Source organism: Porites lutea, chromosome 4 (assembly GCF_958299795.1).
Source record: "Porites lutea chromosome 4, jaPorLute2.1, whole genome shotgun sequence".
NCBI classification, from domain to species: domain Eukaryota; kingdom Metazoa; phylum Cnidaria; class Anthozoa; order Scleractinia; family Poritidae; genus Porites; species Porites lutea.
In genome coordinates this window covers 15,900,256-15,925,780 of record NC_133204.1, presented here as the reverse complement: position 1 = coordinate 15,925,780, position 25,525 = coordinate 15,900,256, and the positions used below count along the sequence as shown (strand labels likewise).

Sequence of the window (25,525 nt, the reverse complement as noted above, 5' to 3'; positions counted from 1 at the left end):
AGTGGACGGCTTATATTTATATTGTTATTATAAATTTTATATGTTAAAAAGTTTAATATTGAAACTGTTTATGGATAATTAAATGTATTTATGATATTTATTATAATACAGGATACACCGTATGTTGCAGGTAGACTGACTGCCAATGAAAACCCTACTTTGTGGTTCTTTAAAAATTTTTGTTAAAAGTACCGGTGGCAGTGTTGCTGTTTATGTCGTTGACAGTTAAGAATTTGTTCATGCTTAGCGTGCGTATATCGAGTTATGGATGCACGCGGGAAGTTTGGAGAGCACGAAAGATACGTAAGAGTTGCACGAGGCGATAGCCGAGTGCAACTCTAGCAGTTCTTAAGTGCTCTCCAAACTTCCCAACTGCATCCATAACTCGATCGATATACGCACAGCTAAAAGCATGAGCAAATTCTTTTATAACACAGCTGACAAAAATGCTTGCTTTTTGATTAACTGCAAAATTCTCGTAACGCGCTACAAAATAACAAACGGTTCTATTGGCTGATTACGAACACGCCACAATCGTCTAGTTTGAATGAAAATGCTCTTTCTGCAAAACTGAGAAAGAGAATTTGCTTCTTTATTCGTTAACGATCAATGGAAACTAAGCAGAAACAAAGATAAAAGAGTCTTAAAGTTCACCTAAAGTTAAAATACTAACATGTTCGTAAGAAGTCGTAGTAAGTCGTGGAGTATGGTTTGGATTTGCTGAAAAAATGTTTACGTTTTGCTCGGCGAAATCCAGAAAACATGTTTTTAGCGAAGACGACTGTCATCCTTCTTTAAACTTATATTCATTTACGAGCATTGGCTGGTCATTACGGCTTCTTGAGAAGACCTGGCAGCAGTTGTTTTTGTGAGTAACAAATTTGTGTCTTCTTGTGTAATTTGTGTTGTTATTGCGAGAGAAATTTTCCTGCTTCAGTCGGATTGTCCGGAGATAACAAAAATGCGTAACAAATTTAAAAACAACAATAAAAACGGAAATTTTACCCTTAAATGTTGTTGATGACCTGTTTGTGTCTGTTCTGTTCCCAGTGAATGTCTTTCGGCCAAAATTTGTTGCAGCTGGTCTTCCGACAAATTTGCGAAACGCGCAACTTGCGAGTTTTTTTTAATTCGGCTTTATTTTTGCTGCTTGTTGAATCAGGACCTAAAAGGTCAATGCCGATGCAAAAATTGGGCAGTTCTTCGCTGGTTTCTTCCATATTTTAAAGAGAAGGAAAACTGCACTGCAGCTTAGAAGACGACAACTGCACTTTGCAGCTAGATAAAAAAAATGCTCACGTCATCGTATTTACGCACGGGCGTGCGTAAATAAAGATTTTGTTCATAGCGGCTCGATAGGACTTATATAGGGCAAGCACTCGCGCTATGTTATAATTAAAGTTTTAACACTTACTACTACGTGTGAATGCACTTTTTCATTGTATCATAGAATTCTTATTCAAGGCGGTAAGACCCATCCTCTAATTTTTATTGTGGGCACAAATAATTTTATAGGATATTTACAAAGCCACCAAATTCTAATATTTATTTATTACAAATTTTATTTTATTATTTTTATTATAATACAGCATACAGTGTATGTTGTAGGTACACTAGCTACAATTTAAAACAAAAACAAAGTTCTAATTGTCTCCTTTCAGCAAGAAGAAAGTGATTTTTGTTTATTCATATTGTGCCTGGTAATATTGATGATTTCTGAAACTCAGATTTTCTGAAAAAGTCACGATTGGACCTTCCTTCTGCATGAATATATTTTCTTTACCTTCTTCTTTGCATGAATTTTTTTTCTTGGCATTTTCCCTTGCATGAATTTTTTTTTTGTTTTTTTTTTCCCTAACCCCCCCCCCTCCCCCCCCTTCACTTTTATAATGGTCCGTCCCTAATTTTCACTATGATATACTGAATTAATCACTCGCAACTTCAGGCGTTTTTTTTCGGCCGCGCGAATGTTTTGCTCGCGAAAGCGCATGTAAGCAGCCCAAAATACGCCTGCTCTGCAGGCTATAAAACTTCGAGTGGACTGACCAGTTCGGGGTGTTTTTTTAGTTCGAAATTGGCTGTCTAGAGACCGAGTACATGCACCTTTTGTCAAATCCAGACAGATACATAAACATGTCGTTAGCGACTGACATAACGGCCAGAAAATAACATACACCAGGAGCCGTTTTTTTGTGAAATTTGCTTTTGTTAGGAAAGCGACCGTAACTCGGCATCCCTCCAATAGACAAGTGTACTTTTTTATCCTGCGCAAACCACTGCAAAATATACCATTCTCGCGAAAAAGCGAAAGAACGTTTCAGAACTTTAAAATTCCAATTCCATCAAACGCCTGCCACGCAGATCGTCTGACCAGCAGTTAGAAGGTTCATTTTTTGAGAATACGATGATGCTATGATGAAAACCGATTGCGGGGAATCGCTACTTATGCGATGCCCCGTGTAGTACCACACGAGGAAGTTAGGGGCGCGCTGCGCGCGCAAAAGGAGTTTACTTTGTTAAGTCACAATCATCTTGTTTTTAACTGTAAGACGATTCGAGCTCTGTTGTTGCGCAAAATGTGGAAAAGCACATCTTCCTTCGTCGCAGTTTTTTGGCCGTTGTTTTTAATCGTTATTTGTGAAGGTAAGGCGTCTATTTGCAGCGGCAACTGTTTTTCTTGGAAATTTTCTTAGTTTGCATGGTAGCAAAATAGTTTGTTTGCCTTAAAATCAACCTTCCTTCCTTCGTGGTGCCGTGCGCGGGGGAACTGCGTTCGAACAAGTCATGAGGGTTTTTGTTTACTCCTGATTGGCTATAAACACAAACCAATTTGTTAGCCGATCATACCCTAAACTGAACACAAAAGCAGGCTTTCAAGCTTACTCAGGGAAAGGGTTTTCTAGAAATAAACCTTGTTTGCCTTAAAATCAACCTTCCTTTCTTCGTAGTGCCGTGCTAAAGAAGACAGAATCATAAATCAAAACCGATTGAAAGTTTGTCCTTCGGCCAATCACAAGGCACAAAATCACCTAATGCAACAAACTACGTATATAATGTATATAGTGGCCGGGGACACCAAGCGCGGGAACTGCGTTCGATAAAGTCACGAGGGTTTTTGTTTACTCCTGATTGGCTATAAACACGAACAAATTTGTTAGCCAATCATATCCTAAACTGAAAACAAAAGCAGGCTTTCAAGCTTACGCAGGGAAAGGGTCTTCTAGAAATAAACCTTTCTCTCACCTTTTAAACCTCTTTACAGAAATCTTACGTATTCAATGTTGGAAGTCAAACTCAGGTTTTAAAAAAGTAATTAGAGCTTCAAGCTTATGCTGTGCAAACTGTTATCGCTTCGTTACAGTGCCCCAACAAATTTTCCATCATTGCAGGGGAGCTGCAGGTTTTGCCAGTAAAGAATCACGCATCTTTGTGTATAGGGGATTCCGTATCTCTTGAAGTAGAAATTACTGGCGCTCAAGGGCAACCAAATGTACAGTGATCTCATGGACAAAGTCTTTTGGACGACAGCGAGCATTATTCTTCAAATTCCAATGGGACAGTTCTGGATATAAGCAATGCTTTGCCTCTGCATGCTGGGACATACTATGCTACGGTTACAGACGGAGTTTCTTCTGAATATGCGATTTTCAACGTGGAAGTTCATGGTAATAAAAACAACTTCTTATCTTCCCTAAAAGTTTTTAAAAAGTTTTGCTATGCCGTAACACCTACAAAGTACGCACAATTTCTTTTTTGCTTTTCGCTCTTTTGCTTCGTTAATTGAGTTCAACAATAATTAATACCCAACATTTAAAATTCCGCCAGAAACATAAAGTTTCCTATAGGTCTACTATTAGTTAACTAAAGGAATTGTAATAATCAGAAAATTGTTTCATTTATAGGAATTGCATGGCAAAGCATTGCGAGCGCAATTCTGTTTGAACAAAATAATAGAAATTTAAAGGAGACTATTTTGACGAGAATCAGATGTCCACAACGTTGATAGCCTGGACACAGACGTTGTTTGTTTTTCTTTTCGATATTCGAAGAGCGTGGAGCACGGGAACGAACCAACCCAACCCCCATCCCATTGCGCTTAAGGTCAATAAAATCCCCCTCAGTGTAATATTCATATGCTCGTTCGACGATCTCCTGAGAGAAAATTGAGGGTCTGTGAACAGGCTACAACGTCAAACGCCCATAAGTAAACGCTTATAGATAACCTGCGTGTAAGCTCGTAATTCTCACTTCTCCTTTCGTGTGTTGCTTACGCGTGACTTAATGAAAAGCTTGCTTGCAGCCGGGCTAATTTACCGCGCAGACGATGGACGCTGTGAAATGATGAGCTCCCGTTAGGAGGCAATGAGTGGCCATTCTGTATCTTAGTGTTACTATCAAAATCTTCTTTTAGATACCTACCTTCGCACTTTGATCAAGAGTCCTTCAATAATTCAACTTGGTGGCACAGGCGTGTTAAAGGTCGAGAAATCCGACGGCGGAATTTTATGGTGGATACACCAGGGAGACATTGTAAGAGGACAGAACAGCCACTACAAGTTCTTGGACACCTTAGGATCAACGGGGACCGAGTTAGAAATTTCCAACGCCGGCGTAGAGCAAGCTGGATTTTATGAGGTGGTGTTGAAAGAAGCGGGTTGCGAAATAAGAAACGTGTTTGATGTGCAGATAGAGGGTGAGTAGTATGAAACAAGTGGGGGATCTTGAAGGGGGAGATCCGAGGGTGCAAGGTTCCTCCATGTAGCTTGTTATATATGGTGTAAATAATAATTCACATTTTTGAATTAACTGGAAAACGTTGATGTTCCAGCTGGTATAAGACTCCAAATGAAAAAATGTTTATTGTCTATTTTAGGCCAAACTCCCGGGGGGCTACTTCAGGAATTTCTGGGTGGGGATGTGCCGCTGGGACCCTGGAACCCCTAACCTATACCAGAGCTAGTTCAGCTGAATTTTGCTACCCTATACTAGAGTAAACTCCCCAAATCCCCCTTATCCTAGAGTAGCTGTTTTCCAGAAACTACTGAGGTCACTAGCACAGTCTAGCCAAAACAAAACCTTATACCACAATCCCTAGTCTAGATAAAATCTTCAACCAACTGATTAGTTTTCTGAAAAATGATACCCTATTCTAGACCCAAACGCTCTGATTTATATACCCTATCCTAGAGTTAACTGCTAGAAAACCATACCCTTCACAGCGGCACATACCTATATAGCCCATATGTGGCAGTACCCCCCCCCCCCCGGGCCAAACTGAAGTCTGCACCCTTCCTCCGCCTCTTAAGCCACGTTCACACTATATCGTCGTTCTCACACATGGAAGGTTGGACGGAATAGTCATCTATCAATCCTGAATATTTACTTCCCTTCAAGGGGATTCCAGTTCTTCCCACTACTTATACATTTCTGCTGCGGTCCGAATACCTGGTCAAACTTCACCGAGGTAGCACAAAGAACCTTTCCGATATGTGATGCTCCACTCGCGCCGAAATCAATGTTCTTATGTGTGAACAGACACGGTGGACAAACAGGACACCAAATGTGGCCACTTACGAACTACTTTTGCAGTGTTTATCCGTTTGAGTTCAGAGTTTGCAGGATGGTAGAACTTTGTATTCCGAACAGTTGTATGTTTTTTTGTTTTTCGATTTTAACGGTTTTTGGAGGGAAAATGGCGTCAGAAGATTGACAGCAAAATTTAAATTTTAACTAATGGCCTAACAAATTGAGCGTTTTCACTCACGTGACCAGCATCTATGTAAATTTATTGAAACAAAAGAAAGCGTTTACGTAAGAAAAGAGTTCAACTCCCACAGGATTTCTTTGATACACCAACATGGCCACCGTTTTATTGTTTTGGAACACCAATATGGCCGCCGTGACGTCATGTGAAAACGCTCTATAGGTAATTTTGAAAGAGAGTGAAGAGATTGAAACAAATATGAAAAAATTTGTTGAAAAGGTCAGTTGGTTAAAGAATTATTTTAAGCCTTGATGTTTGAAATTGCCGCCATTTTGTTACTATTTTTAGAAACAAAAGCATATTTCGAAATGCTATATCTCCTAAATCAATTGAGTTTTTCAAATTTTCGCATTTGTTTCTATCCCTACTTCAAAATTACCTATTTGTTGCGCCATCAGTTGAAATAAAATTTTACTGTCAATCTTGTGACGTCATTTTCCCGCCAAAAACCGTACGATTGTTTGGAATACAAAGTTCAACCATCCTGCAAACTTTGAACTCAAACGGATAAAAACTGAGAGTTAGTTCCTAAGTGGCCACATTTGGCGTCCTGTTTGCTCACAGTGAGAAATTTTCGTTTTAGCGCCAGAGTCAACCGGTATAGCGTGATCATAGCTTTGGGGCCTGGATGAGTTGAAGATCTAGTTGAGCCGCCACTGTTAAAGGTTCAGTTTCTAATAAAAGTTGGCGTAGTATCAGCGAGGGTGCGAAGCATAAATTTTGGCTTTATCAACTGAGTTGATAAAGTCCGTTTTCCTCCTCAACTCTTTAAAGTCCAAGGCTGACGAACATCAGTTTTCTCCGAGCAAGGGTATACAAGATCAAGAGGAAAGGTTATGAGAATTGATATAGGGTAGACTGCGAGCGGTTGTTCGTTCTTCTTTCTTTAGAGCCACACGCGGCGAGGAAAAAAGTAAAATTTTGCAAACTAATGGTAAAAAAGGAGAAGAGATTGAGGCGGAGGGAGGAAAAGGATTTCCTGTATCAGGCCTGTACCATCGTTCCTCACTCGCTCCTCGGGTGTACTCGAAGTAATAATAGGAGATGAGAGGATAAATGGGACAGAGAAGGCATCCCCCATACACACCCTATTCCATAGGTAATTCGTCTCGAGTTATTTTTAACACCACAGATCCCAAGGGGGATTAGACAACAGCCAATCACATAGCGCGAATGTGTTCCGCGTGGATGACCCACGCTCAGAGCCACGCGTCCTTCACGAATTGACGCAGAACAAAATGGCGGAGAGCGATTTTGCTATTCGTTGTGTCGACGAAAACGGCTACAGAAACATTTCTGCTAAAGCCGTGTCAGCGAAACGGAAATTAAAAAAGAATCGCCCTTCCTCTCTTGTATAGAGCTAACAGTACAGCAGGGAAATCCTTAACACACTGAATATTCTCTCAGGATCATTTATAATTTACAGTTTGAAGAGAGCAATTTCTGGTTTGATATTTATTCTTTTATTAGTCTTTCATTATTCAACAAAAATAACACTTGGCGTCCTACTTGCGTACCAACGACCGGTTTCAATAGACCAGCGAAATTTCTCATTTTATTAAAGTACTGAGGTTAAGACAACTTCGAGTTAAACTAATTTCACGGATTGTCGTAGAGTCCATCGATTCCCTTTTCCCAGGAATTCAGGAATGCTCTCAATGCCTTTCTCACGACATGTTTTGCACGGCGTTTAGTCATGCGAAACCTCCAGGAAACATCCACGCAGCGCTCGAGGTAACTTTATCCCGATTCTAAAAATAACTCGAGACGAATTGCCTATGGAATAGGGTGTGTATGGGGGATGCCTTCTCTGTCCCCTTTATCCTCTCTTGTAGAAGATTATTTGTTCGCAGTTTGGTCATAGGGGAAATGCTTTGATCTATTTAATTAAACTCTTAACTACATGAAGTTAAATTGATGAGATTAGTCTCGAAAATTTGTATGTGGATATCGCTGCTTAGGGGTTTAACAGATTCATGATCAAAAGCTGACGTATTGGACGCTGACTCTCTTTTCAGAGAGATTAAAAAATACGGTGGGTGGTATTGTTGAATTGAAAACTACATCGACAAGTGCCGGTTTGGGTAACTTTTTACAATCATGTGCTGAGCCTAATAATAAACCCTCTTTGAGAGAACCTGGGACGAAAAACTGCGTTGCGCAAACTTGCTCAAACTATTAGAGAATAGCAGTGAAATTCTTAAATGTCTTCATCTGAAAAGGCTACCTGTTTCCATCCATGTTCCGTAAAAGTGTTGTTGAGAATGTTTCTGCACGATTACTCAGCTAATTATAACCACAGTACATTGGACTTTTAAAATGATATTAGCCACGACGCAAAGTTACAAAAGTGTAAATCGGGCTCATTTTGCTCGTTTGGTTATAAGCATTTAGGATATGGTTAATTGGGAACTTGCAGTGATGCAGCAAAATGATTACTAAATAATTGCATTGTAATTATTTTAGTGCCAGAGGAAGAGGAAAAGGAAGAAATTTCAGTGGCTTCAAATACGACAGGTGAGAAACTTGTTACGGCACCTTCCATCATTCCCGGGGGGTACTCCCTATGATAGCCTATGCGTGGAGGCTCAGCCCGAAAGGGGTATCTTTTTCAGGCCTCAGGTATATGAAAGGATAAGGAAATCTGTCATTTGGATGTGTGTAAGAGCTAACAGATGACTTTTATGGCTTTATAAAGTCGAGAAAACGTTCTATTTTTGTGATTGATTCATATAACAGCGGTTAAAAGGGATACAAAGTTCTAAACAAGGTACTTGAAAGGGGCATCATTTGTCAATAGAAGGTATACGAAAGGGGTATCTTTTTTGTGAAAAATGGTAAATAAATAGCTGAATAGCTGCAATAGCTGAACTGTTCGGGGCGGAGCCTCCCCGTATAAACATTTGTTGCGTAATCCCCCCGGCCCGGTCATCATTTCCCTAGAGGTTTGTGAAAACTAAAATAGTTGATAACCAATGGGTTAAGAAACCATTATACAGTGACTGCTGAGCAGTCTGCAATGGCGGAACTAGAAAAAGGGCCGGATAAACAAACTCCCTTCAGGGGCGGATCCAGGATTTCTTTTAGGAGGGGGTGCACGCGTCTCTTGCTCTACTTCAACACCAATAAACCACATAGTTTGTTTGTTTTTTTTTGCAGAATACCAGTTGTATAAGAAAACCGCAGGTCATCTCAGGAGGGGGGGTGCGCACCCCCTGCACCCTCCCCCTAGATCCTCCCCTGCCCTTACTTGTACACCAAATCCAAGGGCCAAAGGATCACCTTGCGAGATCAGCCTCGTTTCGTTTTAAAAGCCCCCATCACTTAAACTGACTGAAGGTCTTTATCTGCCAGTGATATGAAGACTTTTTGCCTATTATCAGCCTGGTCTGTGTGTGTCTTCCATCAGGAGAGGATAAAGGTCCATCAAGTCGATGACCTTTAAAGTTCACTTGTTAAAAACTTTATACATTGTGTCAAGTCTTGCTTTGTTGCATGTTACTCTTCTCTGTATAACAGCTTAAACCATTCGACCTTCACTGCTAGCTATAGACACTGTTTTTCCAAGTGGGAACTCAAGGAGTCGACTAGTTGACAAGTGAGCCTCCCTCTGCCACTTCTTCAATTCTCCTACTACGATGTATTATTTGTTCTCTTACCCTAGACGAATTTATCGTCAATAGAAATCTGTTAATAATAATTAATCGAATAACCAGTTTCGTCCTTCCTTTCACGAAACCTGTAGCATGCTACTCTACCTTGAAAAAAAGACAATAGTTTTTTTTTTATTTTTCATTTCAGAGCCTGTCAAGTTATGGGGTATTATTGACTACAGATACCTTAAGGTGTTCAGCGGGGATTTTACTGGCGAATGGTACGTTGTACCAAGTGTCTTGGGTCTCATTGTCATTTTACTTCTGGTGTTTATTGTTTGCCTGATTAGAAGGGCAGCAACTAAAAAGCGGTAAGTTGACATACTTTCTGAAAGCAGCAGGTAATGCCGTGTTCTTTCCACGCATGTTCAGAAATGTAGGAGAACTCGGAACTCAGTTACTTCATACAATACACACAAATTATTATTTTTAATTTCCATATGACTTCATGTAGACAGAATTGTTTACGTTTAAGTGAGGATTGGGGCTAGGGGACACTTTATGGTGTTTATCATAAGGAAGATGAATCCCATTCGGCCCCGAATCCTGGTCATACGTGTATCTGATGTCTTCAGGTTGTCTCTTTCCGTCCAACACCACGTAATGACCAGACTTGTCATTCCAACTTTTTAAACTCTGAACGAAATCCTATGGTGTTACCGCCCAAATTAAACTTCTTGGAAGAACGTTTGAAAATCACTTTTTAGTTCTTTGGATTTTACGAAAAGGAATTTGAATTTTTTTTGCGAATTTTTTCTTGCCAGCTATTAGGAGTGAAAGGGTTAAGGAGAGTGACGTCATTTCAGTAATGATAAAGATAATGCTACCCCTACAGGAGCCCTCAAAAGAAACTGTTTTCGTTGGATGACGAAAAAAACAAGCGAGTGTTTATCTCTGCTAAAAAGCAAACGTTTTTCCCTTCGCATTTAGCGCAAAAATTCGTATTATCTTGTTAAACAACATGATCACTTTGTGATGTGGCTGCTTGTGGTTTTGCACTGTTCGAAGGTCATTGTTTGCCTTACGCACTGTTCTATATTATAACTCGAGTGTAGTTTACAGGAAAACCTTTGTGAAAGTGCCCCTGAACGAGAGAGTTTACTTACTGTCCTGTACTTTGGTTACAGTCCCAAGAAAGAAAAAAGCGAAGTCAAGAAGGAGCCCAAAGTCACAACTCATGTGGTGATTGAAAAGCCTGTATACACAGTGCAAAAACAGGTTTTAGACCCGGTGTACTATCCAACCACTGATCCAGTTTTCGATATTGCACCTGTTACGTCAAGTCATCCCCAGTCTTCCAGCCTGGGTGCATACGGTGATATGTCCATGTATGGTAATGGAATGTCTACTTATGGTACCATGCTTGGTGCACCTGTGCCACCACCAACTCCAGAATTAAACAGAACTTACAGCGCCTCGAGCGATCTTGAATTTTTAAGTGATGATGGCGATGACTAGATTCACAACTTGTACGTACAACTAATAGTCATCGCTCAACATTTGTCTTTCTTGAAATATTCTGGTGTATTGTTCAGTTTGGAAAGAAATAAACAGACAGGCGAAGTTTGGGGTTGAATTTTACCTCCATTTTCTTTCCTGGTCGGGTCCTCATAGTTGCTAAAAGTCTGTCTGCTTAGTATTAGTTTATAAAATTGGATTCCAGAGATATAGTCGAATTTTCATTGTTGAAACCCTTTTTAGTGGTACTTTCATGGCGATATATGTACTTTAATCCTTGAAACGTCGTTATGACATCTTAAGCAAAAACTTTCATGCGACCTTTTATGAACTGCTCCATCATTTTTGCATCCGTAGCCCTGTTCTTAAGTCTATGTATATGAAATCTTCATGTGCAATAATCTCAAATCGATTTAAAAGGAGACTCCTCTACACATGTTCAATTTGTTAACTGAATCCCATAAATGATGTTTAAATACATGACATCCAAAAAATTGGAAAACAGATAAGTAGAATTATTTTTTTTTTATTTTCAAGCCGATTTTACATCTACGCACCTAACTGTTGTGTACTGTCTTGCCGCTTATTAGTGGTTACGTCTATATAAAGTTAGGTTACTGAACCACGCCACTACACTCCGAGTTTGATGGTGGATGCCGCCTAGGGCAGCCTCTTGCAGACTATACCACAAGGGTACGCTGGATGCCAACAGGAGAGGTCATTCCAGTAGCCATTAATTCCTGGGGCGGTTGGATGTTTAATCCACATGTTGCTGCATGGTTCACTGGCTTTTCCATTCGGTTCGCCTAGCGCCCATTTCGTGTAATTCGGAACCGAATCGTCAGACCAGATAAATTGGCTTGTGACCCACTTAAGACCGATCCAAACCTGTTTCAACGACGGCTCGTGTTCGTGGACCAGCTTTAATACAAATTCGTTTTCTTCGTTGCTGTTTATCTTTACCAGCTCTCCTCCTAGTCTTTTGCAGTACGCTTGGGCCTAGTGCCATGTCTTAATGGCGCTACTCACAAAGTAACAATAACCACTCTTGACGTGCGTCCAGCCACTAGGACACGAGCCTTTTAGAGATGGAAAAAATGAAAAAGACGATACTTTTTTGTAAAAATCAAAAAACCTGTCACGGGATGGACTTGAATTCAGATTAGCTTTGCATGAATTTACTTACCAAATTTAAGCAATCTTTCAATATTTCGCAGGGTTTTCAGTAATGCGGGGCCATTAGCATCTCTCTTAGCATTATTGTCCGTCTTAACTATAAGAAAGAAAGCCCACATTTTCTAAATGTTAACTATCCAATTTACTCATTGAATTATTTCGATTGATAATGTTTACAATACCGGGGAGTGATGTATATTCTGACAATTTTCGCACTAGGCTAGCGATGTGTTAAACTAAACAAAGATTCTCTGGCGAGATAACTGCTTTTTGTCTTAGAATTGAAATACGTAATGAGAATGAGAAATTTTATTCACAATAAATTTCCCAGTCAAAATCACCTTTTTAGTGGAACGTATCTTTAAAGACATTGGGTCCGCGTAGTTTTTCCCGTCGATTTATATTTTAGTCTAATTCTCCCTTACCTCCCGGAGCAGACAAAATTAGCACCAAAACGTGGGGCGTTTAATTGAGACTCTCAAGTGAAGCTAGCCAAGCTATTTCAACGACCCTGAGTATCCTCATTTGAGCTTAATTTAAGCGTAAAAGTGATTCCAATCTTACAGAAGAACAATTAACTGAAATTTACAGTAACGTTAATAGAGTCTTATCCTGACTCGTTCCTTTCTAGATCTGATTTGATCTGATGTCTGGTGTTACTGGGTCTCTCACACAGTCCGCTCAAACGAAAAACACTCCACCTGGCAAATATATTCTATACCTTCTTGTTGTTAGTCGATACCGTTTGACGCATGAGAGTTTTTTTTTTTTTTTTTTGCGCCGGCATTTTTCTGATGGTTGATTCACTCTCAGAGAATAGCCAATCGTAGAAGGAAGTTTAATTTTTTCACAGTTTTATGACAGTAGTTTGAAAGAGTCCATTTCTAATCAGAACAGAAGTTTCAAGGACTCAAGATTCAGGTCTTTCAAGAAACGCACACGTGGTGAACTTTCAAAGAAGCAGCCAGCCGCGCAACATTCGAACTGTTTAACTTTACCTGTGACCCAGAAAACCGCGAAGAGGAGCGGCAAAATAAAAGGCAATTTCATCTCAGTCAGCAGCTGTCTCACTACTGTGTGATGATCTCTAGAATCGCGTCTTGCTGCACGAGAGTTTCTCTCCGGCCGTCCTCAAAATGACTCATAGAATATTTTTTTTGAATCTATATTTTTACATCTCAGCTCCAAAACAAGCAAAAACAAGATCCACTGATCAACGCAAGCATGCGTGTGAAAAATAAGTAAAAATAAACTTGTAAATGTATTAACTTATCAACTGCCCTGTTTCAACTTTTACTTTCAATGCTAGTGGGTAAATTCCTCTAACATTGAAAACAAATACAAAAAGATAGCTAACTTTAAGTTTTAGAGTGACAAAATTGTTGTCGATGACCATTTGCTCAATTTAATTCAATTTATTCACAAAAAGTGTGCATATTTAAATTACCCTTAAATTTATAACGTATTACTCTATTTTACGGAGTAATAAACTTTTTCACCATAATACACCCGTTCGTTAAAAATGGTGGTTGGCAAGATCTAACGTTGTGCTCAAGATATACTGATTCAGATATTTCCACTTGAATCTAGCTTTTTAAAAACAAGAGATAAAACTTATTTTTTTCCATACAATAGAGTGCATTGTTAGGTCTTATTAAGGAACTTCAAGATTCAAAAGCTACGAGAACGTAACAAAAACAATAGGTTTAATGAGCAAAACAACAACTTTGCACGTGCAACACACTTTTTGGTGAATTTCTTTGCCGTTTTTGCACGACTACAACGCGAAACTACCTCATTTCGCGTTTTATGGAGAACGTAAACAAGCCACGACGAAATGTTATTACTGTTTCTGAACTTCAATATCGTCCCTTATTCAACGTCAGGAGGGTTTGCCTACATTTTACGAGGTGAGTGGTTAGGAATAATCGCGATGAAGACTGAAAGATTTTTTAACCAATGTTCTCGTTGTCGTAGCGTTGTTGGCTAATTACATGCAGTTAGTAATGGTAACAGGACTGAGTGGAGTCCAACTCGGTCCGTAATCATACGAGTGACTAACAAAATCGGACGACCGCGTAGCGGGAGTCCGATTTGTTTAATCACGAGTATGATTACAGACCGAATTGGACGACACGAAGTTCTGTTACCAATTAATCATAACTTTAACAAAATTTGTGATATAATAGGCTATTTTTTTAAATCAAAACACAAGAAATTCGACATTTTGTTTTGCTAGCAGTGAAAAAAAAAAAGCCATTTAAGCGCGCACGTGATGGCGCGTACTGTCCAATTACTTATAGGCATGATGCGTACTGTCCTATCAAACTGTCCAATTAAGGCTGAAATCAGGGCAGTTGATAGCCAATCAGATTTGAGAATTTTGTTATAGTTATGATTGATTCTTGAATTAAATTCAGCACATGTGAAATTTGACATTTGAACTGGGCCTAAAATGAAAATCAGTGAAAGGACTTCAGGGAAAACTCACTAAGCACCATGCATACGGCTGCTCATTAAAGAGTATGATATTCTTCAAACTGGGCTACTAGGTGTTCACTTGATTATCAGACAGGCCATCAAGCATAAACACAAAGATACACTGTAGGAGAGAACCGAATTTGAAAACAAATTATAACTCTACACGGAGATTTCTACCCCATTGTTATAATCCAAAGGTGAGGGATAACATGAGTCCATGTTCAAAATCATCAAAATTTGGGTTCCAGAAAATATCCATACCCACTCTATGGAGCGTTATGCAAAATTCCAAAGGGAAGGGGGTCTCAGGCCAAGTACCTTACGAGCTGTGCTACCAAGGGACGCTACATAGCATCTGGCGCGCTGGCAAGGTATAAGCCAAGGAAAGAATAAGCATAAACTGGGATTTCCAGAGGGTTAGGGGTTAAAATTAAACCAAAATAGAAACTCAAGGTCTCTGGGAGGAATATGGATATTTTCTAGCATAACACCATCACACAAAACCCATATTATCTTCTTTAACATTCCAAAAGGTATCAGTGTTTGAATATGTGAAATCCTATCTTAAATTAAGAAATATATACTCGTTCAGTAGAAATTGTTAAAAGGACTGAGCGATTTCCAAAATCTCATTAATTATCATAATAATTTACATGTTAGTGATATAATTTGGCCGGGAAGTACACAAGCTGATTACACAAATGTCAGCGATGCAAACAACCTCATAAATGCTAAAAACCATTCCAGAAAAAAACCTTATTAAAATGATGTTAAAATGATGTTATTTTAAAAAATTAATCCAAAATTATTTTTACAGTCATTATCACAACAAATACAGCATATACCCCAAATATTTGTCGTACAACACTTGTTCCCGTGAAAATTTTACCAACATTTGAGAAATAAAAGCTGATCCACATGCATGCCACTGCTGCAAGCAAACCAACGATAATAAATTGATCAACCTTCCAACGGCTGAGGTTGGCATTATCAAAATTTGAAACAATGCTTAATGGCTTCATTTTGAACTCATCTAACAGGTGCATAGCTTCTGTACGTTCATCAACACCATAGGGCTCTAAAACGTTTATATGACTGATGAAATAGTGTTGCAAATATCCATCATGAATATGTTGCCTATATACGTTGTTATGATGTGCAACAATAACCCTCCAAGTGTTTTGTTATTACCGGGGCCCAGCCGAAGGCTGGCACCGGTCTTAAAATGCTGTCTGTTTCTGTCTTTTTTTCAACGTTACATTGTTAGGGATATATCGCTGACTGAGATATATCGCTGGCTCACTGAAATCTTATCCGCCATTTTGAAAAGCACGAGGCATGGAGGACAGTCAAGAGAAAGGTTATAGCTTTTTCGTTCCCCAACCTTTACGATGCATTAGTTTATGAGCGAAGGTTTAAGAGTGAATATTTGGAGAGACAAATTTACGAGCGATCACTTAAGAGTTAATCACCTATCAAAGCTATCTACCTGGAGTGAACCTTCCATCGTGAAATTTATCGAGAATCAAAGCGAACACTTATCAAAGCTAACTTTATATCATCTTAAAAAATCGTGCTACAAGGCGATGTAGACGTGCTCGTGAACCGAGCAGAATTCCACTGCTATTTCTTAGAGGTCTCAACAAGAAGATTAGCATGTTGAAGAAATTTGTCTTCAATAAGATTTCAACGATTGACACACCGAAGTCTTCAAAGCTCCATCGCTATGTTAATAAGGTGAGAAAACTTTATCATGCACGCTATAAATGTAATAACCAATTCGATCCAAAGATAATTAACTTAAATAAAATGGCTATACCCAAGAAAGCTTATTTGTTGTCTTTCTTTAGCAGACATTATCAGAGGATAATGAAAAAATGTAAAGCACGTCGATATTTATCATTGTTTTCTTGCAATTGTGTAAGTCATATGACCAATTATTTGATTTCAAACTAAGTAAAGATGTTGAGAAGAATGCCAGGACCTACTCAATACAACACTGATCATCATGAAGTAATAATTAGACCTTTTATGCAAAATCAGAGCTCAACAATGCATTTGATCTCTCCTATTTCCTGTGAGAATTTGATGTAGTCAAGATTAGGTGAACTTGGTTTACAATCAATAGATGTTGACAGTGCAGGTGATTGTTTCTTTAGATCTGTATCGCATCAATTATATGGCAATAGCAACCATCATATGCATATACGTACTGTAGGGGTTCAATTTATGAGAGACAACCCAGAGAGCTTTATTGGAAGCAATACCGAAAATTCATGGCCTAAGATATCTGAATAATATGTGTATTCAAGGTACATGGGCTGATGCACTTATCATTCAAGCAGTTAATGCAGATGCATTAAATGTTACTATACAAATAGTAGAATCTAATCAAGGCCAGTTTGCACCACTTACTACTGTTTACCCAGTTCAGGAAAGAAATACTTCCTCTACAATTACTATAGGTCATATTGACGAATGCCACTGTGTATCAACCACTGCCTTACAATCAAATGCCTCCATTTCAATGTGCAGTGAATTAACAAATTATACTCAGTCATCAATAAATAAGCATTTTATTATGTCCATATATGCAGTTTGTTTCTCTGTCATCAAATCATGCACTTTCTGGGATTCTTCAACACTTCAGACTCTCCATGAACATGCATGTTTGTTCTATGAGAAGTGTAATGCAGACCGTGTAGGCAAAATTGTGATAATTCTGTAACAAACTTCTTTGCAAACTTTGTCATTACCATTCAACCCAAAACTGTCAGTGATTTTTGCTCTTTCACTCAAACTTAAAAACAAATAAAAACCTTATACAGATCACACTTATTGACATCACAGTGTAAAAACAGTACTATAACACAGACCGTTATAACAACATCCTCCTTTCTCATGCATTTTGTTGCCTTTCTTCTGCATGAGTTAATTCAGACTAAGTATTAGCCTCCACAGAGGAGGGGGAGGGGTGCGAGAGGTAAACTATGCAATCCCGTGTTCCACTGGGCCCCGGTAAGTTCCACGTAGTGGTTCTAGTTATAATAATTTCGCTTTAAGCCATGCATGCCATCTCTCACGCCTCTTTTGCAGTTGGGTAAGTCGTGTTTAGGTGCAGTGAAGACCAAGACCATGCGCACATACACTACAGTCATGCATAAAAAACGAGTAATCAGACAAATGCAAATTTTCAGAAAAACGCGAAGTTTACCACTAACTGTTATGAGGAGGGAAATTTTGCAACTAATTAATGGCGAAAATTTATAAAAAACAGGGAAGATTAACTCGGTAGAAGGCCATAGTTGGTTTGCTGTCACGCCTGTATTCAGTCTGAGATACATGTACGTGGGGCCAATAAATGACTGACTCATGATTGATGTTTGACAGTTAATCACTTTTCACTTGATAAGGCGAAGTTTTTCTCAGTAAACTTGTTGTTCTGTTAATGTCAAATGTTCTCTTGCATATTTTTTTAATGATTGGCTCTTATTCATAAGCTAAGTGGAGTCCATTATATCATAGAAGTGATCAGGAGTGATTTAACATAATATAGACAACCACACAGCAGGACTGGACTCTCGCCTTGTGATTTACTGGTACAGACAGAATTGGATCACATGAAGTTTTGTTTCCAATAAATCATTACAGAAAAAAAATTGTTAAATTAAAACCCAAGATCTCGGCTTTTTGTAAGAAGTGAGGGAAAAAAGAACTCATTCATGAGCAACTGTCTGAACGCATTGCTCATAGTGGGGCATACTGTCCAATTACTTACTCAATAGGCATGACAGGCACTGTCGGGCTACTGTCCTCTTACACTGTCCTATTAATACTGAAACCAGAGCTGCCAATAGCCAATGACGTTGGAGACTTTTGTTATAATTATGATTAAGGTAGATATCAAATTAAAGTGGTAAATATAGACATTCCTTTTTTCAGGTAGATGGGTATGTGTAGACCTTACATATGTAGAGTTCCTTGAAGATGATTGAAGAACTAGTAGCTCATCTCCTGACGGTATTTACGGATATAGTGGCTGGCCTACACAGATCAGCAGTGCATACACCATCAATATTAGATTATGGAAAGTACTTCTTGATCTTTTTTGTTCCCCCTTTTACTGCAGTGATTGCATATGACCATTACTTCCCCATATTTGAAGGAGTGAACTTGTATTTAGTACTTGTTGTTGCAACCCCAATCACAGTTATCACTCCAGTATTAGTATTTGCAGTGTTTCGCTACTTTGTTTGTATAAATTTGTTTGACTCATTTGATATCCTAAAATTTGAGGTACAATTTGCTCCACACAAATAAAGATATTAATGCAAATGTCAATCATCATATCTCTGGGAGTATTCCAAATGTTTCCGCCTTTTATTTGAATGGTACTTAGCTCCTCATACAGACCTGCCAACCCCTGATAAAGGAAAATCTGTAGACTCATGAAAAAAAATCGGGAGATTCTACAAAAACTAGTAAGATTCTATTTTTTCCCGATCAAAATTAAACGACCCCTTTTCCATTAGGGGAATCAACTGTTTATTTTAATATAACCTTGCTTTAGTGTGGTCCGTTATGTAACAAATTAGATGCCACTTTTTCTTTGATGACTTTAAGAGGCCAGAAAATAGGTTATCACTGTGACGAACATACAGCAGAGTCATTTCTTTGGGCTAAGACAACTTCATGGCTAAAATAGTTAAAGCTTATCCAGGGACAAGAATTTCCCCACAAAATTTATGTTTTTATTCAACAAGGTAATATTTCAATTTAGAATATTTCCCAGAAAACGATGAGATTGGGAGCCTTGTCATGAGACCGTGAGAAAAGTTAAAAAATCGTGAGACTCACGGCAGAATTGTGAGAGTTGGCAGGTCTGTCTCATATCACATTTTCTATCGAAACCTGTATGTAGTAGGAAGAAACTTTGTATCAAGTGGGCACTACAGCATTCTCTGAGGTGTCCGCTTAAATTATACAAGTTTCACTGTACATGTTTGACTCCATTCGCACTAACTATTGATGTGGAAGGATATGAAATTGCTTCATGCATAACAGATGTACATGTTTGGAGCTGTATGTAAATCTTATTAATTTTTTTGGCTATTTATGAAAACTTAATGTAAGCTTAGAGGTATTACAGAGAAATATCCTTTGCTTCAAACAAGACGGTACAACCTTCAAGTGTTAAAAAAATATATATTGCTGGTGTAATTATTATAGATACATAGTGTTGAGGGAAGTCTTTGGTTTCCTTTTTCTTAAAACCGAAAAATAATTGACTTACATTGTGCCGGGGTAACCGAGTCGAGGTCATCTGTCTCGAATGGACTGATCATTTTTACTGCTAATTTCTCCCATTAAACATCAAGGACGATGTTTTCCACTATTGCTGACCTACCCTTCTGCCAAGTTTCGAATTTCCACACCAAAACGATTTTCTAAAACATGCGATGTTAATATGCGATCATGCAAATTTCTGCGACAATTATTCCACTTGAAAAAATTGGCTTAAACTGTTTACGAGGTAATTATCAACAGAATATAATACAATTAACTCTCCTTCTCGGAAAAAAGCTGTTGCAACTATACTTTCCCTCTAACACAAACTACTTTAAAGTTTACTTATCCCGAAAAGACAGCTTGAATAGGTGGTACTATTGGCATTATTGGAGATAACAGCAAAGTAATGAATACAATGGCATCAGTTCTGGGACTGTACCTTTACTAGCGGCTACGCTCGCACACTCGAATGGACTGATCATTTTTTCTGCTACTTTATCTCAATAAACTTCAGAGGCAATGCTTTCCCATAGAAGTAAGCTACCCTCATGCCAAGTTTCGATGTTCAACACCTCACCGATTTCGAGAAAATGCGATATTACTGTGCGAACATTGAAACTTTTGCGGCACATTATTCCACTCGAGGAAATTGACCGAAACTGTTTACAGCTCTCATACGCGTTATTTTTCGGATTAATGCACATTTCACTCACCTGCTCGGAAAGAGATGTTGGAACTGCACTATCCTACCGTGACAAAGACCATTTTGGAGCGTCAGTATCCAGGAAAACCAACTTTAAAAGTAGCATTTGGAAATGGCAACGGCGCCATTTTCGAAAACTCCTCGAAGTTGCGCGCTTCTCTCTTCGTGACGTCACGATGGCCAAGATCGTCCGGACAAACAAACTACCAAGTTCACCACCCCCCCCTGACAGAAACCGTCCGCATTTTAAGACCGGTGCCAGCCTCCGGCTGGGCCCCGGTAATAACTGAAAAAAGGGAATGCAATTGTTTTCTCTCACCTGAAGCGACGCTCGAGAAATTTTCGGTATATTCCGTACATTATAGTTCCCCATACATGAGGTACCTACCTACTCATGAGAAAGCGACCGCTGATAAGTTTCCCTTCACGAAGAGAAAACCGGGAGGGTGGGGAGCTAAACAAAATTTTATACTGGGAGGCTCCGCTGCGAGGTCCAACCACTTACCCGTTTTTATATTATTTTTGGTCCCCTTTTTGTATAAAGGATTAAATTAACTGCAAAAACCGTGGACGAAGATCCTGCTAGTTGTAAACCCTTTCATATTCTTGTTCAAAAATCTCTATCCCTTTAAGTTAAAGTTTTCTCGCAATCACAGATTTCATTACTCTCTCATTTACTTCAACCAGAGAAATTCCTACCTTTTCATCTACCTGAAATTTGAAAAAGGTACCCCTTTCGGGCGGAGCCTCCCCGTATAGGATATTAAAGGGTGTACCCCACGGGGGAAAAGTCCTTTTTTATATCCTCTCGCATAGGGTCCAGAGGAGTTTCGTGTGAATAAATGAATTACTTACCTTGAAAAATGTCTATACCTGTCGCTTAGCACGATTAATTAGCCCAATGGGATCTTTATAAATCTACTGTAAACGATTTCTTCGCTTCTTATCTGACCCAGATCGACACCCAGATCGACTTTTGAAAATCAATAACCGCAAGCCATATACTCGCTGGCGCACGGCACGTCGCCCTAAGGGTGACCGAAGGCCGTCGCCCGAAGGGCGACCGAGGCACGAAGTGCCGAGTAAAAGAAAGGACAAGTCCGTATTTTATACTGTAAGCCGATCTTGCGAGCCCTCAGTCTCTTGGTTTGCGGACTATAGAATGTGTATCGAAACCGTAACGCGATCAAAATAACCCATTTTTCAGAGGTTTTCGACGGGTTTTGATGTTCTAAGGACAAACACATCTCCTCTGGACCCTGTGCCTCTCGCGGCGGTACGCGGAGAAGACGAGAAGGAGAACGACTCTCCCAAATTTTGTTGGAGGGGAGGGGGCGGCTCTACACAGGCTACGATCGACGATTACGTGGGGATGCATTATTCATTTTTCCAGTGTCCCTGGTTTATATAAAAATGTATAGAAGATCATTGCAATTACAGACACATCTTAGACAAATGCGAAAAGAAAGCCAACAGATTTCACTCATGATTTATTGTCATTGTAAGCTTTTCTACAAACTAAAAGAATAAAACAACACACGTGCTCAAAGTGTTCAGGGCCTTCTTCACAGGAAAAAAGTTGAATGTTCAGAGTATGTTATCTGACGAAACTGCTAAACCTTCGAGAAGCATTTCTTATGCGACCCGATATCTGTCGCGTTTGCTCGTTTTCGTTTCTGTAAACACCGCGCCAAAGTCCTGCGGTCGATCTTTCTTGTTCAAGCAAACTATAAGACATTTGGGAAGCGAAGATCAAAGTAAACATCGAGCACGACGTTATTGTTCTGGAGTAAGAATCTCCTACCTAACAGGCACTTTATGAGCCAAGCGAGGCATTTCGCACGAGGTGCGAGGCGAGAGGATAGGGGCACCCAACGACTGTTTTCTTTAAAATACCTGTTCGAAGAAGCGAATATTGCCTAGAATTTTCTTTTACTTGAGAACGGCTAAAAAATGTTTCAGGGTCGTAACATGGTATATGGGCTCAGGGCTCAAAGCCGAAAATATGACTGGGATCAGTGCTCAGAGGAAAGGGCTCAGGGCTCAGAAGAATGGGATCAGGGATCACAAGGCTTTTGAGCCCGAATCAGGGATCAGATTTATTACACGGTCTAAAAATCTTCTATCACAATATTTTCCGCTTAATAAGGTTTGTGTCGACAGTATTTCCTGGCCGAGGTACATTTAATACCTATTCTTGCTTCCGGCTGGCGGCAGTTCCTGTCATATGAAGTTCTGGTTGTTTGACGAAAACATGGTATCATATTCTTAATTTATTAATTGTTGAGAGCACCGTAATATGAATCTCAAGTCACTTTTCTCGCTTTGTAACGCAACTCCTCAACGCGCTGTCAACGCCAGAAGGCAGAGAAAGCGATTTATACATACCTTTTTTTGCGAGAAATGGGGAAGAAGAGAAGGACAAAAAGAAGTCCTGTGCCAGGGAAAGGTACGTAAGTACTTCCTTGACTGATTAACTCCTGGCAAGGGTCCAAGCATAGAGTTTTTCGGCCGATCAAACATAACAATACCGCCAGGACAATAGACAAACCGATTCATTGAAAGCGGAATTTACTGTATAGGTGCCGATTGCCTCATCGCCGCAAGCAAGTCACAAGGCGACTATAAATCAAGGTTCGTATTTCTTGACTAGTAACTTAACTCTTAAAAGTATTTAAATAATTAGAATGGACGTCAAAAGTAGAATACAAAAGTACAATGAATTCGCGCGCTTTGTTGCAAAATAAATGCTTTCTTGCAATTTAATAAATCTGCTCTAACTGCATGGAGTTTTAGGGTCATCTCGAACTCTGATGAGAAACCGAGATCGGTTCGTGATCACCCTCCAGTACTAGTATTGGGCTGGGAAAGTAAAGGACACATTCCATTACTGTATAACTGATAACGCTTGTATGATAAATAGTCTGAAATTACAGTGTAGAATTAGTGAAAATAAGTGGAACACCAAAGATTTACCTCGGTGAAATAAAAGTAACAAAACCTTAATAGCTTATTTTCTTTAGTTTTTTTTTAATAAAATAAACGGTTGAATTAGTGAAAGGAATGTTGCGTACTAGGTACAAGTAGCAGAGTCTGCAGGAATTTAATATATTATAGCACTCAGCATGAAGAGCCACCAGTAAGGGGCCCACTATTTGATTTTTGAGCCGGGAATGGGTTTGTTTTTCATGCAAGCTTTTTTCAGACCTCATTCGTGCAGTGGCTATTTTGTTTTGCCCAAAATTTACAGACTTTAGTGACAATATTGATCTACAAGGATTTTTTCGCCCCTTTCGGCTATTCGGCCTCGGCTTATGTAATGGTTGGCCCCGAAAGGTATCACCACCTTAGATTTGAAGCCTGATATTTTAGTGGAGTGACAACACCAGCTCTGAACGAATACGCATCGTGGCGGCCCAGCTGCCTTTTAGAATCACTAGAGAGGCTCTACCAATCCTCTTTTATCTTTTATACCGGTCCTCAAAGCCATTACACACAGAGAAAGCTGCAATCGGCGACAAAATTGTTGAGACATTGTACTTAACTAGGGTAACTTCGGAGAACAAAAGAATCCGCACCCCTCCCCTGTCCCCTCCATTCAAAGTTGGGGTGTTTGTTGTTTTCTATAGGTAGCTAGAACAAGGGCACACCATTGCACGGAGGGGATGGGGGAGGAAAGCAATATTTCCTCCTTTTGAAGTTAATAACACGTAAAAAAAGCCCAGTTTTGGGCGAAGTGTCTCAACTCATTTTGTCGCCGATTGTGGGTCCAAAGGCACCGGAATGGCTTCGAAAGTCGCACGGCAAGAGTAAACCTTAAGGAGGATGTGGACGAGGAAACGAGCGCGGAGGGAAAGGAGCGACAAAGAAAGGCATTGCAGAGCTTTGCGAAGGAATTCGGATGGGGTGTACGACAGCAACGAACAAGAGGGAAGACCAAAGAAAGTGCTGGTACACTTCTACTTGCTCTGAGTATGTTCAGAAGGAATGCGTCGGCATATAGAGAAGTCGATCTGCCGAAAGAGGTTCAAGGGAGTGAAGGACAAACTACAGTTCAAGACGCCGCCGAAGAATATGAGATTATCTATTCAAAAGGCGACGTTGCTCTCAAGCACAATTACAACAGGTATATCATCCTTTCTTCCTTGCAGTTCTTTTAAAAGATCTCCACTATAACGGTGACGCATTCCTGGAAGATCACATGGGTTTGAGATGGCTGGAACAGTCAGAAGAAGATCCCCTTGTATACCAGACTGGCCACCGTGACGAGAGAAATTCACCTAAGTGTATCATCGGGAAAGTGCAAATAATAAAAGATGGAAACAACTTCTGTTTGAGCTGCCTTGAAGAGCAACGCCTAGTTGCATTGCTCCAGGGGTCAATTGAATCAGATGATTCACCTGCGTCAAGTGGTGACGAAGAGGAAGGGGAGCAAGCTCGGGCGGATAACTTTTCAGAGCCAATTAGATTTGAAGCTGGAAGGAGTAGGTCTGAAAGACCTACAACCACAGGGGCGGATCTAGGGGGAGGGTGCAGGGGGTGCGCACCCTCCCCTGAGATGACCTGCGGTTTTCTAATACAACTGTTATTCTGCAAAAAAAAAAAAAAAAAAAAAAACCTATGTGATTTATTAGTGTTGAAGTAGAGCAAGAGACGAGTGCACCCCCTCCTAAAAAAAATCCTGGATCCGCCCCTGAACCAGATATGTCCTCTGACAATCTACACAATGGTTATTAAGCCAGGAAAAGCCGTTAATGGGCTTGACACAGAAAAGCTGTCAAACTGTAGAACCTGTGGCTTGCATCATTTAATTTTTCTACTTCATGTAAAGCAGGTATTTTGTTACTGGTAATTGATCGTGATCCTGACTGTAACACAAACAGTGTGAGAGCGGAAATTCGCATAAGACTACAACATCAACAGGGATAGCAGAATAGAAAGCTCTGATACAACCTACAACTTGCACTGAAAAATTAAAGTTAATGTTTTTCTCATCAACCC

General features: G+C 39.6%; 1 protein-coding gene across 1 annotated transcript; it reads left to right on the top strand.

The window, feature by feature from the left end:
• Positions 1–3,502: 3,502 nt before the first annotated feature.
• LOC140934283 (uncharacterized) lies at positions 3,503–10,977 on the top strand (the record flags this gene model as incomplete). The annotated part of the gene is made up of 5 exons (XM_073383937.1): positions 3,503–3,665; positions 4,412–4,693; positions 8,231–8,281; positions 9,566–9,728; positions 10,545–10,977. Coding segments are annotated over 5 exons (990 nt in total), but the record flags the coding sequence as incomplete, so codon positions are not given.
• Positions 10,978–25,525: the final 14,548 nt, after the last annotated feature.